We start from the raw sequence: 20,463 nt of genomic DNA on the forward strand, positions 1-20,463 counted from the left end.
CTGGCTAACTTGAAGGTCCTTCAGGTGGCTCCATCTTAAAAAAATTGCTAGTACCTACATTGCCTCTCTGAATGAGGCAACAAAAGCTCTGCCATCTGAATTGTTGAAAATTTGGATTCAACTGTATTTTAGATTATACCTAGCAGTGTCATCTGATACGACTGCATAGATTCGTCCAGTTGTTGAATCTGTGCTTTAAACTCCATAGTAAATTTAAATCGATATCAAGAGTTCTTTGATGTAATGAACCTAAAATTTTAATAAAATGTGGAACTATGGTATATTTAGGGCCAAATAATTTCATATCTAATCATCAATAAGGTTCATCATTCCAGCCTGACATGTTAAATACAAATAGAGAGCGTCCTATGCTGAAGGGTGCAGGCTCAAGGTTTGGAAAGTGTTGTCTGTATTCCTTTTTATATGTATCAAACTGTCAAAATTTTCCTTCATTAGTCTTTAAAGCATATGGTGTAGGCACTTTCTAATGGCAGAATATAAAGTTTCTTAGACTCCTGATCTAGTGAGGCCAAATTCTTCATTCCTAATGAAGAATAAAATTATATTAGAGTTTTATCTAAAAACAGGTCAGTTTCGCTACAATCACAGCACTGTAATGAAATTCTCACTCCTGCTCTTCCTTCTCTTTTAATGAAAGAAACTTTATGAGCAGTATGTAGTGTTCCAGAGTTGCTATTGATCAGATTATTGCATTCTGAGATAATTTTAAAAACTTTTCTTTCTGTCCATTTGTGTATTTTTGGATTAAAAAAGAAAAGATAATGTGGTATTGGAAAAAGAAACTACTGTTTTGCTGCTTTCATGCCTTATAAAACTTCTGTGAGTGACGGCTGCTCCTCTAAAATCTCAGAAGGATTTTAGGTTTTAAAACCGGATTATATACATACAAAGTCCAACATGATAACTACTTTTTAAATCAGTAGTATCATAAATGGCCACTGGATTCAGATTTTTTTCCTCAGTAGATTTAGATCAATTGTGATTTCCTGTGATAATTTTTCTCTATTTTGCTTTTTCACTTCTTGATCAATAAGTTTTGAATATTAGATTTTGAAAGTGATTTGGGAGCCATTGCATGATTTTTATAAAGTGTCTCTAAAAGCCTAAAAGCTAATTTATGGAGCTTTTAATGTCACTCTGCACATATTGACAAAATAAATGAGACAATACATGACAGAGTTCAAGTTGTAACTTAGATCTTTAAATGAGCATCTTAACTGATTAAAAACATTTACTTGCTCTCTAATATCACTGCCAAGAAGATTAATTATAAAGTAATTATAATGAACAAACGACAAAACTTTTTTAAAATTTACTTCAATGACTAATTTCAGAAACTTTTTTTTATTAATAAGGCTGAGATTTAATGCCAAACTATTTCATTAGGATTATTTGTAGTAAGTTTCCAAATGAAGTTATACTCTCTGAGGTGTGGAAAGTGTCTGTACAGAGGCTTGTCTCAGTAGCAGAGCTGTAATTGAATATGGATTAAACAGCAGGCAAATAGGAATTGAGCATGCTGGGATTGGAGTCCAGATCATGTTGTTTACTTCAAGTGGCAGCAGACAACCAAGCTCAAAAGTAGGATCAGCAGGATGTTCACCTATGGATCCCGCCTTGCAGATCCGTGGAGGGATTAGAGAGGGTTCCTGAGACTAAACATGTAGTTGGTACATTGGGTGGAGGTCAGTTAACCCCCAGAGCCTTGCACAGCTCTTTTTTAATGTGCTTCTGCTGGTGACGTCTGCTGAAGAGGTTGAGCACCACCACCCCCTTGCCCTGCCAAGCAATACAGATTTAAAATATACTGGTTTTCTGAGAAGTTTTTTCTCATATTTCCTCTCCTAAATACACAAAACAAAGTTCTCACGCTCATCTTGATGTGTAAGAATGTTTTCTTGGCTGCTTTTCCAGCTAAAGCCATCCAGTAGGAAAGTGGATGTTTTGAGCTATTAGTCACTCAGCAGCAGTATCACTAAAATTGCCTCACATTAGTCTCCTTCCCATCTTTTGGGTATGAAACAGTTGCACGGACATCCTGTGGGATTTGCCTGTGCTCTGCTTATTTCCTCTTTGATACTGCCTGTGAAAGAGCAGTATCGTCCTGCATTAAACATGGCACAACTCCCACTGAAATCTCTTGAGTTTTGCGTTTGTAAGGAGTATGCTGTACCTATTTATGGTCACTTCCCAGTGCAGGGTCTTTTTTATTTTACTAGTGAAAGCAAACAGCTGTTCTTTGGATGTTGTGACCTTTTGCACAACTTTACCACATCTTCAGAGTTCTTTACTCTGGGAATTAGAGAGAAAATACTTTCAGAAACTGAAACATGCAGAAATCAAGTTGTTCTCCAGCAGCTCTGTGCTGAGAAATAAGTACTGTGAGTAATCTATATTGTCAACACTTCTGTTTCTTTTCTTCCTGCTAACAGATTTCCCTTTTCAGTTTACTGCTAAAATGTATTTATTAAGAAAGGATGTTTTGGAATAAATGGATTAATAAATCACCTGAGAAAACAAAATATTACAAAAATGGCCGTTAAGCTAAAAGTAGAATTCTAAATATAAAATTACTGTGTCTTATGCATCTTGTATATAAATATTCAAAATTCTGGGAAAAAATTTCACACTAGCTTCTTTTCAGTAGAATACAATCCTGTTTTTTATGTATGTGGACATTAAAAACAGGAGTTCTATATTGTAGTACCCTTGTGCCCTAGCATAAGGTATCCTTGGAACTGGCTTTGTTTAACTTACACAAACAAATGGGATGCATGTTAGTTTTGATTTTAAGAACCTAATCTATTATGTGAAGTTGTTCTTCTAATCCCAATATCCTGTCATATGCAGAGAGCAGGAAGTGATGTTCCTGTTCTTGAAGTGGAGACACTCCAGGGTTGAGTTTTCAGTCTAGCGGCTACTTGCCAGAGCTGCAGTATCCCTACATCTCTTAAGGATATAGTTCAAAGTTTCTCAGGAGAAGCTTTTATTTCCTTTGCACAAGTTCTCCTATTTTATCACATTTCTGAAAGATTTAGCAAGGTCTGTCAAGGGATATCTCACTTTTTGAGAGAGAGTTTTCTTTAGAGGCAAGCACAGTTGAGCTAGAGCACATGAAGGTGGAACTGTGCACTAAACTGCCTTTTTATATTTTTCACTGCATGGTCCATTTTGCCAGGTAAGCCAAGAAAAACTTACCATGGTAATAGGGATATTTTTATCTACTTTTTTTATTCATATTTACCTTTTGACAATAAACTTCTGTGAGTTTTTGTTTTGGGAGAACAGTTTCCTCTCTTACTGAAGCAACTGTTTTGTTCCTTATCAGCAATGTTTATATAACACTTGTAAAACTTACTCTTCTCAGATTGAATTTCAGGTTTCAACTAGTAGAGAGCAACAGAATTAGTCATAAGAAAAATAGGAATGAAATTTTCCATTTTCAAGTTTGGCTGCTTAGTTTATCTACCGTGAGCAACAGCACTGTACCTAATGCTAATGAGTCCTAGGAGCTAAGCAGGAAGTAACATGTAGTTTATTCCGACAGTGCATCTGCAAATTTATATTTATTTGAAAACTATTTTGGTACTGATTATGATTATTTTTCAATTCTAGGTTTGGGGTTCTTTTTAGAATTTATTTTCCTTACATAAAACCTGTGTTTCTGAAAACCATAAAAATGTGTTACAACTCTCATTTGATCATATTATACAAAACAAACAAAAACTGTAGCTGTGCAATTGAAAAGTAAACTAGAAACAGTTTTTGTAGTCTGTTTTTGATGAACAAGTTACAGAGAGGGGTGGAATCCACAGAGAGTGATGTTACCATATAGTATTAATAGAACTGAGAACAGCTTCTCTTGGGATTTTTTTGGCACATGAGATGAATTATCTGTTGAGTCTGGCTGTAATGCGTATGCATGAGAAAATTGTTAGGTTTCCTTCCTGTTTTTTAAAGTGATGTTTCTAAGATAAGACAATAATAAAAATTCTGCTGTTTTTATTTTGATTGTAATGCCTACCAAGGGTTTTTAAAGACATGTGCATTTAGTTTTGATCTTACTAAGCTTCTGTGATGAGGAGAGGTTGCATTAAGCATCCAGCTGGTAACAGATTTCTTCAAATGCTTAGTTAACTACTGACGTAATATGGAAATATAAAAAGCTATGGCTATAAATATAAAGCTATAGCTATATGCACTGTATGGTTTGGCCTTTTGCTTTGGTCAATTCAAGTAATTGGGTTGTTAACATGAATAGTGTTTCAGTGAAATAATACGCTGGCACAATAGTAAACAGTGGTGTCAGTATAGGAAGGAGCAATTTGGCTTAGTGTCTTCTGTAGCCTTGCTTTTTAATGCATATAAGTTTCTTCAAGAATTGTTTGAAGTCTCTGAGTTCTTGTTGGTATAGAGGGAGAGATTTAAGTGTTTCAGATCAGAAGCACTGAGTCACATCTGGACATATTTTCTCTGGAGTTACCAAGTGCCAAGACTAATGGCTACTACCTTCTTCCCGAACACTTGTGCCAAAATGTAGGTGCTGTGTGTTCTATTTGTGGGTAAAAAGTTGTTGATAACACACCAGTGTTTTGACTGTGTCTGAATGGCACTTGCACAGCCTCAAAACTTCCCTCTTACCAAAGGAAATGCCACGCCATCCAGCATCATGCTCAGCAAGCAATACAACTGAGGTAGCAGAAGAAGAAAGTGGGAGGTGGCTCATTCACCTAGTAAGCTGTCTTTTATCTTGATCCCTGAGTTTACTTGGCTTTGCTCTTCCTGTTCTCTTCCCCACCCCACTGAGGAGTGGGGAGGGGAGTGAGAGCATCTGGGCAGTGTCAGGCCACCATGTGGGAGAAGGAATTTGTTTATTGGGTACATCAGCCATCTATAGGCTTTTCAGAGGCTAAGAGAAGCCTGTTAGCCTGTTTCAGTTTGCATCAAAGAATTAGAAAGTGAGAAAAAGGGTGAGCATTGCTCTATTACAGACCCTTGTGAGGGTTAGGTCAGTGCTGGTATGCCTTGTGTGATGTTTTAAGAACAGGACATGTTTTCAAACAAAATAACTGATTCATCAGGTGTTAAATCTGGATTCTGCTTCTTTGGTGTTGGAAGGCACACCATAGTTGAGGTAGATGCTAGAAGTGCCTGTGTTTCGGATGGAGTAAGATTTGAAGTCTCTCACCAGTACTCATTTCCTTCCCATTCTAGACTGAAGTCTCTGTCCCTCTGCATTCTGTCTTGTGTGTCTCTTTCAGCAGAGATTGTTCCTGTGAATCCTGTTACCAGGTGTTCTGCTGTCCTTATCCTCATTTGTAGCCATAAGGACGTATTTATACATGAGTGGGAGGTTAGTGCTGTTTGGATTTACATTACTAATTTAATACTGTAACACTGCTGTATTGAAGTCCTTTTCTGAGATCTGTCCTTCTGTCTTCCACAAGTGAATTAATAAGCCATAGGAAAAAATAAGAAAATAACAGTTACTTCTGTAATGTGTAAAAATTAATGACTTTCATTTCTAACTTTTCTTTAATATTTCTGTATAGAAATATTATAGTTTCTATACCTCATGAGCACTGTGGAAACAGCTTATTGGTGTTTTCTAGTCTGTATTTAGTGGAAGCAAGTGCCATAATTTGCATTTTTGTATCATATATTTAGTGAAGTAGTCAAAGAAAATGGACTTAGCAAAAATTATTTCTAGAACTTGCTTTTTCATTTTACATTTAGTTGTACTGCATTGTCTACCTCTGGGATACTGGGGACTTTCCAAAGAAAATGAGTAATCATTATCTTTTGCAAGAAAAGAGGGCCTGTAAAAGAATCTGAGATAGGGCCTTACTGAAAACAAGTGCAGCCCCTGGTTTCAGAACATTTTGGAGGCTCACAAGGTGGAGGTTTTTGTTTCCTTTTTTTTTTTTCCATTTCAGTATAAGTGTGGGCACACTTACTAGCAGAATTGGCAGAGGGGAAGTAGTGGATGTTTCACAGTCATACTGAAACCAACAGGTGGCACAGTTTATGCTTGTATCAAATTATTTAGCCTCAGATGGAATGTAACATACAGATAGGCTAACAAGGCAGTAGAAAGAGTCATGTGTGGCATTAACTTTACAGGTGAGGGCTTGCCTTTTTCACCTTTTAGTCTATGACAGACAGAGCATACAAATACAATAGGACAAAGGTGGTTTACAGAACATAGCTCTCAATGACAAGAAGCTTTCAGAAAATAATCTCAGTGTTACTTTTTACCTTCCTTTGCAGAGCTAGCAGTCGTTTAAAAATCACTAAAGAGAAATCCTGAGGTCTGATAAAGACATGGTAAAGGAGAGAAGCCCTCTCTCCATGCTGCAGTGCGTTCTCCTCTCTGAAAGGCATCCACTGGAAGCTGTGTTGAGTGTGTGAAACCCTGGGAGTACAGCTGTGAGTTGTGCTATGGAGAAATGAGTGCCAAGCAGATGGGGCAGCTCAGCCTGCTGCAGGGGATTGCTGCATGCTGGCACTGGAAACAAAATGCAGGCTTGACCCCTACATCACTGGTGGCAATTGGGATTTCTGCTGCCTGCAAGGGATTTGTCATGGGTTTCCACAGAGGAGTGGGTTTGCTGTAGTTTATGGGTTTCCCCCAGGGGTGTTTCACAGTGGGAACAGATCCAGACAGATGATGCTGGCTGGCTCTGGAATCTATTAGAAAATGAACTGGATTAATTCAGGAGAGAGAGAACAGGTTTGAGAGGATATGGGTAGAGGACAATTTGGTTCATGCATTTGTTAATGTCACCTCTCTGATGTTGTCAGTAGCAAACATCGTTTCCAAATGAATCTGTTAAGAGAACAGTAGGCTTCTCACCAGCAAGGATAATACATAAAGTCTGGTGAAGAGCACAAAACTATGCCTCAGATCTCCTTGTGTTAACTAATGAGATTGCTAAGCCATCATTGCTATTTTGGTATGATGATCATTCTCTGAAGGAGTGGTGAAAGAGAAGAGGAAATCTGTCTTTCTGGTTTTGTTTTCAAATTCTATAAACTTGTTGGTAATATGCAAAGCAAGTTCTGGGCACAGAATATCTGGGAAATGTGCCAATGTGTAAACACACTTTGTTTCTATAGCACTGATGACTTGAAGTTGAGTAGCTTGAATTCAGACTGAAGATCTCGCTTCAAATGACCGCTAATTACATAGTTGATGGTAACTTAGTAAAGCCACTGACAATATACAAAGATAGCACTGTAAGTAGCAATAAGCTCAGATTTTCTGAAAGGCTTTAATCCATAAAGTGAGAACTATTCCCTTTTAAAATAATAAATGTGTTTACAGAACCTTTTTTTTCCTTTTTTAAAATTTTACTTTGTTTAATCTTTCAGTCTAGTGAAGGGGGTATATGATGTGGTTCAGGATTCCTTTTTTTCTTTCATTTATATATAACAGCAGTAATAAAGTAAAAAAGAGTAGCTACCTACCTGCTGTATGCCTCTATTGATGCAGTACAGATTTAAAGTGCATGAAACTCACAAAAAGAAAATAAAGTAAATTGTACAATGCAGAGGACATATTTCTAATTTTTTTTAATACTAACCAATAATGGCAAAATCTTTTGTCATTTTTCTCTATGCTCCTCATATATAGTAAAAAGAGAAGATGATGCAGAAGACTGTCACATCAGAAAGCAAGCTCAAGACAGAAAATCTCTGTGGAGTAAAAACATCCATTAATCTTCTTACTTGAAAATCACAGGAATTTCTCTTGGGAAATTACTGCTTGTAAAATCAGTAGTGGGATCTGCAGCCTCCCACATAGGTGTCATGTATTTGTTTCTGATGGATTGTAGAAGTAGTGACTGAAAACAGTTTTTTCCTGGGTATATTGCATGTAAGTGAGACCAGTAGATGGGTTTGGCAGAACTCCAGTCACATTTCATTGCTATTTAATGGGCATTTTGGTTGGCATTGTTTTCAGTGGAGCTAGAAATTAATAATGTGAACACTCAGCAGCATTCATTCTTTAAAGACACTGGTCCTTTGACATGACAGCATGCGGACTCCTGTGTATTGTTTAAGTGAGTTTTTCATATTTAATGGATTTTGTAAGGCAATCTGTCACTGAGTTCCACGTTAAGTTGTGATGCAGCAAATTGTTTCTGTTCAAACACATTCTTCAACACATGCTTGCACATGCGTCAGTGAATGCTTTTGACTAGTCAAAGGTTTTGTGTAATCTTGATCCTAAGGAGTAACTTCTGCCTCCTTCATTTACTGATGTAGTATACTTTTATTTGTAAGAAGCCTGTCTCTTCTGGTTGCTTAATTCACTGAGAACCATGGGATTTATGATGATGTCTCAGTTTTGAGACAAATTTAACAGAGGACACTCTGTAATGAGTAGTCTCCTCTAAAGGGTTTCAACAACCCCCCTGCACCAGTAGAAAATGAATACTAATAGAAGGAAGTGGGAAAAAAACCCCAACCATTTATTAACAACAAAACATCCAGAAGACAAGGAAGAAAAACAACACCAAACTGTCAGAACTCACATCCTGCCACACACACACAGAGGAATGAAAACCCAAAAATGCCTGGAGAATAGGGGAAATGTTGGAGAAATATGCCTTCCTGACATGTGGTGTGAGATGGTGCCAGCTTAAGGGAAGTGGAGCTTCCACAGAGGAGTTCCAGCAGTAGGCAAAAACCTGGTGGCTCTCGGGCGTCAACCTCCACTTCATGGCAGTCATGGCAAGTGAAACAGCTGGTCTGGAGCCTCCTGGTGTGCATTCTCTGCCTTGGATCCCTGAGGCTTGGGGTTGGAACGGGGCAGCCCTGCTCCCACCAGTCCCACTCCTCCAGTCTCAGACCTGCAGCTGTTGAGTTCACCTTGAGGCAGCTGAAAGATTTCTACTGCAGTTTCTCCAAGCTAGGAAAGGGAGCAGCTCTTTGCCTGGGCCAATAAAACCAAGCTAGCCAAGCAAAACCAAACCTCCCAGCGCCATGGAATGCCTGGGCAGTGAGTCTTCAAAAATGCCCACCAAAAACCCCAAAGCTCTGCACTCCCTGCCCCCCCCCCACAGTCCTGGGCCTTAATGCAACCATTATAGCAACCATTTTTGGCATAAAGCAGAAGATCATGGAATAGGCTACCACCATAAATCACTCCTAGACAGACAGTAAAATCATTAGCTTTTGTATCTGATTAATCTGCTCTGGTTCATTGCACTGATCAAATTTAAGGACCTGTAATGCATATTTTCTGTAATAATCTCTAAATAGGAGACTTCAGATAGTATTTATAAAATCTCAAAAGTGACCAGATTTTCTTCTGTAAAACTGAAGTTAGTCTAACAAGTAGCATAGCACTGAACATGTTGGTTTACTGTATCCAGACCTGATGATGGGCATTATTGCCTTCTGTTGTAAAGGGCAGTTGGGCACAAGCTGAAAGCAGCTTGAAACTGTTTATAGTCCAATGAGCAAAGAGCATCCTGAACATATTCTCAAATTTACAGGCTGCACTTTTCAATATTAATTTCAGTATCAGTGCCATTAATGAAATGCTTTCAGATGAGGGCAGTCTTCATCCTGGGATCATATTTATGAATTTTGCCCTGTTTCAGGGACAAATAATAATAATTATAATAATAATAATAATAATAATTCCATAGCAGGGACCAAAAAACCCCAAGTTGACCCCCTCTAAAAGCAATTAACTCTAAAACGTACTTCCATTTGTAGCTCTACTTAAATGGAATTGTTTTCTTTTGCCTACATTTATAACTGTTTTGCTGAGATTGGACCCAATATGCTTTCCAGAATGGAAATTCGACACTTTTCCCACCAAGGTTTTTCTTTTTTAAGGTAGACTTAACAGGTGATGTAAGTTTTTAGAAAATGGTCTCTCAAGAATACAGACCTGGCTCTCTGGCATCAACCTCCTCTTTATGGCAGTCATGTCAGGTGAAACAGCTGGTCTGGAGCTTCTGTTCATGTATTAGATTTTTCTTCTGAGCATGACTGTATTTGCATTGTTTTGAAAAGGGAGAAAATTAGTTAGATAGGATTTTTTTTCTGTTACAGAAATACATTTACTGGCCATTAGCATAAGAACAGATATTCATTCAGTAGGAAAGACTAGATCTAATGGTGAAAGCTAGAATTAGGACAAGTTACTAATTTTAATTACACTCCTCCAGTAATATTCTGTTGAAATTTTCATAGGAAAAATGCTAATTAATTATAAGTTGTAGTAATGCCTTCATAAAATAAGAAGAATTAATATTTTATATTATGAATTTTATTTCATACAATATTAAGAATTAATATTTTGAAATTAATTTTGAAATCCGTATTTTATTAATTTAATCTAAAGTTACCTGTGTGTTTCAAAGCACTTAGCAATGTCCCTAGTCAGTCTGATACACATTATTGTTACAACTTTGCAGTAAGATTGCATAATTCTTTTTTAGTCTACTATCCTTTAACTGAATTTGTTATATCTTTGTTCTAACAGAAGATTTTTCCCTGTTTTTAATTTGACATGGCTTTCCCAGACAAGTTTTCACTAATATAGTTGAAGAGTTTTATCCAATCATTACACTCTTTTTACAAACCAAATTCCTTTCACTCCATTTGCCTATCTTTGGCGTGGGAAATAGACTCTTTTTTTGTGGTAATTTTTCATGAAATATTATGCCATTTTGTTATGCCCTCACCAATTCCTAGAAAACGTCAGAACCCCAGGACACAGTTTGACAAAGGACAGAAGTTCAAGATTAACATGAACATTTGGTTATGCATACCCAATGGCATTGGTTTTGTGTAACCAAGTTACTGTGCGGAACATGAGTCAAATTCATTTCTTGGCTGCAGTACCTTTGCTTACCTAAGGCATTATTGTTGGGGTCCCTCCCCCGCCGTGTAGCCCTGGGAGAGGGGCCCTGAGGGCACAGACACGGGGCTTCCCTGCCCCTGCTCAGCCTCGTTCCCATGGGTTGGTTTGTGTTCCCTGCGCGGGCAGAAGGACCCTTGGTCCCGTGACTGGAACAGTTCCTCGGCAGAGCCCCGGCCATGCGGCTGGAGAAATAAACATCTCTCTGGAACAGCTAGCAAGAATCTGTCTGCCCATATATATTTCCTTTCCACGGGACTCCTGGTTTGGTATATGCATGTTGCAGTATCCCCACTGCAACACATTATCAAGGTTTCCTGTCAAGGGACTGCTTCAATAGTCTTTATGAGTCTTGAATAGCTACTCTAAGAAGTATAGTAAGGGCTCTTTCGGGAAGGGAATATGGCTGATAGAAAGTAGGATGTTCATTTATCATCCTGCCTGATCTCTGCCTGTTAAAGTTGCCCCTGTGGGCCAGGTGGGGTATGCTCTTGGGTTCAGATTTCTCAGTTTAGCTCCAGCAATAGAAGAGGTCACAGAGTCGGCTTGTGTTGCTGTTGTTCAACTTGAAGATGGCTGCTGATATCAACCTTCCTGATGCCACAGACAAAATCCCTGCCAAGGAAGCCAACCAGCTGTCACAGCCGGTCTGGATCAACCCCTAGGTCCATAAAATGTTGCAGTAGTAGGGACTAGTAACACTGTCTCTTATGCCACCCCTAAGTGGAAAAGGAGCCCTAGAAGAGTGAAGAACAGAGGAATTCTTTGTAGCAGTTGTTATCACTCACAGCCAAGCCTTTCCTTCAATGGAGGAGTCTGCTTCTAAAACAGACCCAGCATGAACATGAGTCAAAATACAAGCTTAGGCTATAAATGTCCTAAACCTGACAATATCTCTTTCCTGTGACTGCCTTCTCATGTTGCTGATAGGAAATGCTGGGGTTTTTCTGTACACTACACATTTGGGGGTTTTTGCCTGACACTTTTTTCTTCTTCCATGCTTATTTCCCCTACCTGTACATACATTTCTGTGTGTAGAAGAGTGGTAGGTAGTCTTATTTTACTGAGTAGAAAATATAGTTTTCAAAACCAATAAAATATTGTTGTGCTATCTTCTATCTGATTACGAATCATCCCATTGCTTCATTGCTTCTGTTTAATCCAAACTAATACCAGTATCCTTTTTAGAGAAGATAATAAGTAATACTTACGCCCTATACAAGAGGAGAAAAGGCCACTGGCTCCCTCTGAAACCATTTGTAGCCCTATTTATTTGAAATATAGTTGCCTTTTTTTACCTATTTCATACATGTTTTCTTAGAATTGGGCCCAGTGTTCTTTCCAGAATGGCAATCCCACACAACTTTTCCAGGGTTTTTTCTTTTGTAGCTGTGCTTTATAACTATAGATATAGGTAAGTAGTTTATCTTTTGAGGTTTCATGCAGAAAGAATGAATCACAGAAGAAAGGAGAACTATAAAATTAAGGCAAATAGTTGTTTAGATTTGGTATTCAACTTGATGTTTCTATTTCTTCCTAATTAATCAGATGCTTTCTCTTTTTTGTTTTATCATTGCTACTGTATGTTGCTACAGACACTGTATTTAGCTTAGATTTGCCTGTGTATGTACCATCTAAAAACATCTCCTATTTGACATTTCAAATACTCAGAGTCATATGTATGCTTGTTGATCACCATTTGTACATCTAACAGTCACACTGTTCAAGTGTTCTCCAACATTTTTAAGGTTTTATCTTAGTCCTTAATATTTACATATCTTTAAATGGTTTCAGGGAACAAGATAAAATACAAAATAATAAGGAGTCATCTTAACTGTTGGAATTGTAAGGGGGAAAAAAAAGCCAGTAGTGCTAGCAGTTTTTAACAAATGTATAACAAAAAATAGTTTACTTGATGCAGGTTCAATCTGTATTAATCAAAAGGTTGATTTAAACTCACACACTGACACACTGACTTCCATTGTATAATTATGAAGGTAATTCATTAATTTATAATGTCTGTATGGGGAGTAAAAGAAAAATTGTCACGATCCTGTTTATCACTAGTGGATTCTAGTTTATGGCTGCAAATTGATTAAAAAAAAAAAAATTTAAAAAGGTTTTTTGAGCAGATTAGAATTTCTTAACCTGAAGGAAACATTAACATGTCTTTATATGTATATGGGCTGGAAATATACACTCACAGTCCAGAAAGCAAATTGCATCCTGGGCCGCATCAAAAGGAGCATGGCCGGCAATTTGAGGGACTTCATTCTGCCCAATTTTGCTCTGCTTAGACCCCACCTAGAGTCTTGCATCTGGCTCTGGAGTCTTCAGCGGGAAAAAAGACAGGGACCTGCTGGAGTGGATGTAGAGCAGGGACACAGAAACAATCAGAGGGCTGGAGCATCCCTCCTCTGAAGAAGGGTAGAGAGAGCTGAGCTTGCTGAGCCTGGAGAAGAGAACACACTAGGGAGACCTTATTGTGGCCTTTCAGTACTTGATGGGAGCCTACAAGAAAGCTGGAGAGGGAGAGACTTTTTACCAAGGTCTGTAGTGATAGGACAAAGGACAGTGGTTTTGAACTGAAAGAAGGTACGTTTGCATTAGATAGAAGGCAGAAATATTTTATCATGAGGGTGTTGAGACACGGGAAAAAGTGTCTCTCTTGACTTTCTAAGCCTGTAAAATGTACTCTAGGTCTGTTTTGCTGCACCTTTGCTATGTGTCTGTGTGCACGTCTAGTGTATCTGTGATCTCAAATTATTTATAGATTATTTCTTCTAAAATTAGGCTATGTTTCATTCTTGAAAATGGTTTTGTGCATGCGTTGAGCGAGCAACACTTTTTAGCAGAGGCGTGTACTGTGCTAGAATGTCAGTTGATGACTTTCATGATTCTGAAGCAAGGATAGATGTTTCAGTCTCTGTGCACCAGAAGACTAACCATATTTACTGGCAAAGGTTCAGGTCTCTTTTTCATGTAAATAGATTCCTAAGGGCTTAAATAATTTTAAAAATATATCGATGGATATTCTTAGCAAGTTTCACTAGAGACGTAAGTAAGTAGCCCTTACTTACAACCCTTGTTGTCCTGTAGTGCAGTATATCACAGAGAATATTTCTAACTACTAAAGAGGCAGATCAGATCAGGACAGAATCCTGACTTTTTGGGTAGAGCTCTGATGGAGTTTCAGTTCTTCATTTGTTTTAATGAAACAGGTTTTTTATGTATGCTCTTTGAAAATATTGTACACTGAAAACTGTCAAGTAGATCTTGTGCAAACACTCAGCAGTGTTTTTGTGCTGGCTGTCACATTTTCTGTGTTCTTGTTCACAATTTAATTATTTTACACTTTAGATTCCTTGTGCAGCATTCTGCGCAAAGCATATCTCAGTAAGAAAAAGCCAAATAGTCCATTTTTAATTGAAACATTCACATAAATTGAGAGGGTCACTTGTAGGGTTTTTCATATCATTGGTGTGATTAATCCCACTGAAGACAAGAAAGCACAAGAAAAGGATTTGTCCTTTGAGTTTGAGGAAGATAGGTTAGGTGCCCTAACACCTTCTTTAGAAAACAGATGTTGGGTCCAAGAACATAAAAGTGGCTATTTAAGAGATCCCTTTCTAGCCTGTAGACTTAACCAGTGCCAGGTGCCAACACAGAAACTTAGAAGAAAAATTAGAAACAGAGGAAAGATTACCCTGTGATATATGCTCCCATGGCCAGCAGCTTAGCAAACCTTTGCGAAAGAGCTTCATCAGCACCACTGGGTTTGAGAACATTGACAAGTTGTGGGTTTTTTAGTTGGCCAACAGCATCCAAAACATTCTATTGCCATGTGTCTTGGGGTTACTTTATGATGTTGTATCCCATATCGCTTCTCTATGCCCTGAAATTAGTTTTATGCCTTTCTATGCCTTTAACTGAGCCTGAGAGGGGAGAGAGACAAAACTGAGCAAAACTTCTTCAAAGCCGCTTTGCAGTTTGTTTTCATGTTTTCAAGGACACATAGAGACAGCTCTCTGCATTCAGCTGCAGCAGGAGAGAGAGAGCGGAGGGAAGCACCTGGCTTGCTTTCTTTCCAGCCAGCTTTCCAGCCAGTTTTTCAGCTCCTTTTCTTCTGGAGAGTTGAACTTTGTTTTTCTGGGGGTCTGATTTTTCCCTTCTTCTCTGCTGGACGGCTTCAACATCAGAATACATTGGGAGGATTTTCTGCTGAAGCCTTGGCCCTGGCGGTGGGCCCACCACCCCATCCGAGCTCCAAGGAGAGGGAGATCTACAGAAGGACTCTGAAATTTTCCAAGGTTTCTCTCAGCAGAGTGAGAGGTTTTATTATTATTTGGCATTATTATCCTTTTCCTGTGTATTTGTTAAATAAATAGTTTTTATCTCTTTCACTTTCTTTCAAGGAAAATTCTTTTTTTCCCGAACCTGGTGGGGGGAGGGATGGTTGTAACCTGCCTTCTCTCAGAGGATATATTTCCAAGTTTGCCCAAACCTGCACACCATGAATTCCCAGTTCAGTGTTACAGTGTGTAAAAAGTACTTCCATCTGTTTATTTCAGACCTGCTAATAAATGACTTTACTGATGTCTCAGTTTTTGAGACAAAACTTCAGGAGGAAACACTCTGGAATAAGTGTCCCCTCTGAAGGGAAAAGGGCCTCCCCTTTTCCTCCGTCAATGAGACAAATGAGTCTCAAGAAGTGAAAGTGGGAAAAAGAAACCAAACTATTTATTAACACACAAACAAAACAGGGTAGAACAGGATTCTTAAAACCCCTCAAACTACAACACGTTCCCGGAGAGGGAACAGACACGTGGGTTCGGACCAGCTGGGGCGACTCCGCGGGCCCGCCGGGGCCACCCCTGCAGGCTCCCCGGACCAGCGAGGAGGGAAGGAAGGCAGTGAGGCAAGCGGAAGAAAAGGGAAAAAGGAACAGGAAAAAAATCCAACAGAACCTTTTTCCAGCTAGCCGGAACACAAAGGAAACCCAAAGAGCAGCACAGCGCTCCCGGCGCACTCCCTCCCCAGCCCTGCCGAGCCCCTGGAGCCGCTGGGCCCTGTTAAACTGCCCCGCACTCGGTCCCATGGCTCCAGCCCCGGGTCCATCTTAGAGAAACAGCGTCCTTGGGCATTGAGCGGACGGTTAAGGCATAAAGTGGCTTCATAACATCACCCTAGGACAGATGAGTCCATAGCGCTTTATGTTACAGTGCTTATGTTAAAGTAGTAGTTAAATTCCTATTTGCCACCTTTACACACTTCCTAATTTTGGAGCGTTTTGCCATCTCCCCACCTAGTTGTCTCTTTTTCAAGCTACTCTATTTATTCTCTTCTCATACAGAAGTTACTTTATTCTTCTGATAGCGTATGTTGCTTTACTCTGTTTTGTCTTGTTGTGAAGTATTTTTTGAGGAAGTGTGATCAAGACAATATACATCCTCTAGCTTCTCACACAGACACTCTTGAGTAACAGTGAGATGTTTTGTCATCTTTCAAAATCTTTTTTCCACTACCTTTTTATTAATATTTTAACTTCTCAAATTCCATATATGATTTCTCAGAAAGCTCTTTTTAAAAATATTTTCTCTGTCTGTAAAAGGAACAGAATTTCAGTGACAGCCAGGTGTGTTGAGTAGTTTTACTTGAAGATCAGCTTGGACATCTCAAGAAACAGAGCTCAGTATATAATCTTTGGAGCTATTGAGAGTTGAAACATGAATGTTTCCTCAGATTCAGCCCTGTCCAGAACAAGGAATTCAAAATCCATTGAAATATATGTAACCAGATTCTGAATCTATTTATACTATGATATCTTGTGGAATTTGTAGATAAGGCAAATAAATATGCTAAGTACACTAAATTACCTGGTATTTGAATGTAACCCATCACATCTGATTTTCTTTGTCTGAGACAGCACTTCATTCTGAGTACAGCCATGGGAAAGCACATCTCATGTTTTAATTTAGTCAGAAGTCATCTATTCCACAGTAGCAGGATAAACAATTGTAATGTGAATTCCCCAGTATTCATATAATGTAATGATGATTGGCATCAATTATTGTATGTATTAGTCATTGTAATAGAGTCTCTCCAGAAGATCATTTTAACATTAACTATTTTTAAAACAGATATTTATGGTTTTATTTTCATTTAATTTTTGTCAATGGCTGCAGGAAGTCATTATCAGGTAGCAACATGCTATTCAATTGACATTCCTCTGGCAATCATGCTGATAGTAGAACATTCAATTTTCATAAATGTGAGGATATCTTGCTAGATATAGGTGAAAGTCTGGTGGATTTGACTGTATATTTAACCATAGGGGGTTATTTTGATCTGGCAGAATTTTTAAAGGCCAAAATATTGAGGTTCCATAAACTCAAAGACCAATATAAGTGTCAAAGTAATCTTTTAACAATGCTTATGGTTGTAAATAATTTATGTATCTCATATTCATCAGGGCACACTTTTACTTTCTTCACTGCTTTTTTTAAGTGTAGAAGGAGTACTCAAGCACCTATGGGCCCCTTAAAGCAGGAAAGACACTGGCCAACTGAAGCAAGCTGAGCAGAGAGCTACAAAGCAACAAAGCTAGTTGAGCTGGAGCACAGGCCCAGCCAGCAGTGGCTGAGGAACCCTACTTGGAGACAGAGATTGGACTGAGATCTGTCAAAGGTTGGTCAGAGGTCTGCTGACATCCCTTCCAATAGGAATAATCTCATGATTCTTGTAAAAGTCATTATTACTGAGATGTTAGGTTTTGTACTAGTGCCTCAATTTAAAATAATTTTTTTTCCTATTTTTTATGGCTTTTCATGTTATCACAGTAGAGACAAAGAAGGATCTTTGACAAAAATTACATTTTTACATACAGAATTTTAAAACATTTATTTTATTTATGGTGTGGAACTGCATATAAGAACTAGGTTTCATTAAGGTAATAACAATAAAAAGGAAGGAAAAAACATGTATGTCTAAAGCATCAGAAAGTACTAGAATAAGGCCGACACAAATCCATTATTGACAGTATTTCTCTCCAGTACTAATAGAAATATCAAAAATCTGCATCCCATCAAGGTCATGTTCAGCCCAAAAATCCAGTGAAACACATTTTTTCAACAAAGAGGTACAAGGACTTTCTCACTGTGAGATGCCGTGTAAACCTTCCTTCTGATGGCCCTGCTCTGTGATCCTGCTGCTACTCCTTACTTTGCTTACTATCCTGGCGTAATTCCTTAATGTTAACATTACTCCTTAATGTTAATATTACTCCTTAATGACTAACATTTCTGCTACTTAAATTCTTCTAGAATGCATATATGCATTTTTTAATGTAAAATAGAGTGAAACATGCAAGAGATCACTGTTCAGATTTTAAAAGCATGTGAAATCTATTTAAAGTGTGCATGTACAAAGAAAGGATTCTAGAAGAGAGATCTATATTGGACTGTGTGAAAGGTCTCAGATGTGTTGCCATGGCTCACTAACTAATAGGTCTGAAGCGGGTGAGAAGTTTTGGAGGCAAAGATACTTGGATTTGGGATGAGGAGCTGAGGTGAAAATAGACAGAATGATAGTAGGAGCACAATGACATTGTTACAGGAACCAGTACCAGCTCAAATATAGCTTTTTACATGGAAGAGGCATTTTTAGCAGTCCCCTACTGTCAGCAGGGTGACCTTTACTCTTACAATGTACTGTGGCATTTTTTAGTTACCTGTTGCAAACATGGTATTTATTAATGACAATTTTATAAAATGCAATACATGGACCTAAGTACTGACCTGACCTTCCTTTCATTGCAGATAGTTCAGGATACTCTCTATTTGTGCTGTTTTTCACTTACCGCTAGAGGTTACTCTTAACTGTTGAGCATAAGCTGAAATTCATGGTATCTTGCCAATGTCTTTACTACACTACCATCAGCCATCTATTTTAAAGTAATTTGATGTGAGATCTCTTTGAATTCGAGCTACTCAACTTCAAGTCACAAAAATTATAGATTTAAAGGGTGTTTATGCATTGGCACATTCAGTAACCTTCAATAAATTCAGCCTTTAGGCCCCACAAAGGAGTTGTTTTAGCATGAGGCATGAAGGAAACGAGTGTGTGTAGTGGTGCACTGCAGGGGCAGTTACAGTCTTCACAGCGATGCCTATTTTCTAACATGGTAAGATCCACCCAGTCCTGTCAGTTAAGCTGATTCCTTATCCAGCTGGAAAATTAGGAATTGGTCATGGGTGAAGACCTAGAGATTAGTTATGAGAAACAAGAGAGATTCTCATTCTGTTCTATAGTTAGTTGCTTCCTTCACGTTGTAATTTTAAACAGAAAATGAGTGCATCCCAGAAAAGTAGATCAGGAGAGTATCTTTATGCTTTAAACTAAAGCTGTAATAAAACTTTGGAAACTGAAAACAGGTACAAAGATGCTTATTGGTTAAAGTATCTACAACATCAATCAATCCTAATCAGCCTTAACTCAACCTCACATTAGAATAGCTACCTGAGCAACTGAAAAGTTTGCATGTATTTTTCAGAACAAAAATCACAAAGACTACTTGTGATTTCTGTCACTTCTGGAAAATTTTATTAATTCAAGCAGACTTTGGGAGCCAGGAATGTGCTGAGATAGATGATCTTTAGGAAGCATCAGCCTTGAGCACTGAGCACCTCCAACTGTTTCATTTGTTGCATTACTTTTTTTTTTTCATTTTAAGTATAATCGATCCCAAGTTACAAAATTTTTATAGTAATTACAGCAAGTACTATATTTTCATTATATAGAGAGAGTTTGGATATCTTTTCAATTTTAAGAAATAAGAAATAGTTAAACTTCTGTTCTGTATAATACCTGAATATAACAAACAGAAGAGAAAATATGCTTGTATACTCTAAAAGTTTAAGAGGGTCTTCATTGCATCTTTTTCCTTAATTACGTACTTATTTCTGGACAGAAATGCTTAAGTGAGATGTAGTTTCCTTTTCAAACATTTACCTGTATACTATTAATTTGATTTTCTGCCATGAGCAACCTGGAAGGGTGAAATTCAGCTGGAATGATAGCAGTGGTACCCTGTAGTACCTGATGCATCAGTTTTAATTGCTGTTTGGCTAGAAACACTCATGTAGATGGATGACTGCATGGGATTAAAGTACTGACTTCTCAAGAGACAAATACCAATTTCCACAAAAATTAAATAATTAGCTTTTATTTTTAATCTGTTTTGCTGTATCTGTGAAGTGCTAAAAGCATTCCAATTTCTTTCTTCAGCAGCTTTCCGATAAACAAACATTTCTTTTCTAGAATGGAGTCCCTCCTTTGGTTTATCCTGTCTTACAGAGTTTCAGTTTATCAGAGTGAGAAACAAACTGCTTAGCATTTTATGTCTTAAAAATCATGTTTATGAAGATACTGAAAAATGATATATGCATGTGTCATTTGTAGATGTACCCATTCCCAGTTACATTCACTCCTTAAATATGCTTTTTACCATCCTGTTTTTACAGCCAAGCAGAATTCTGAGTCATTCCCTATGCTGGCTT

General features: G+C 38.0%; 1 protein-coding gene across 3 annotated transcripts in view; it reads left to right on the forward strand.

The window, feature by feature from the left end:
• ST8SIA4 (ST8 alpha-N-acetyl-neuraminide alpha-2,8-sialyltransferase 4) overlaps positions 1 to 20,463 on the forward strand; it is a 56,068-nt gene that overhangs the window by 29,214 nt on the left and 6,391 nt on the right. The window contains exon 5 of one of the 3 annotated variants that reach the window (XM_039566978.1): positions 15,106 to 15,260. The exons of the other annotated variants lie outside the window; for them this stretch is intronic. Coding sequence (XP_039422912.1) covers positions 15,106 to 15,205 — 100 coding nt within the window. The 3' untranslated portion in view covers positions 15,206 to 15,260. Of the gene's footprint in view, positions 1 to 15,105; positions 15,261 to 20,463 lie in introns of those variants that run through there. 3 annotated transcript variants of the gene reach the window in all.

Source organism: Corvus cornix, chromosome Z, assembly GCF_000738735.6.
Source record: "Corvus cornix cornix isolate S_Up_H32 chromosome Z, ASM73873v5, whole genome shotgun sequence".
In the NCBI taxonomy this organism is placed as follows: Eukaryota; Metazoa; Chordata; class Aves; order Passeriformes; family Corvidae; genus Corvus; species Corvus cornix.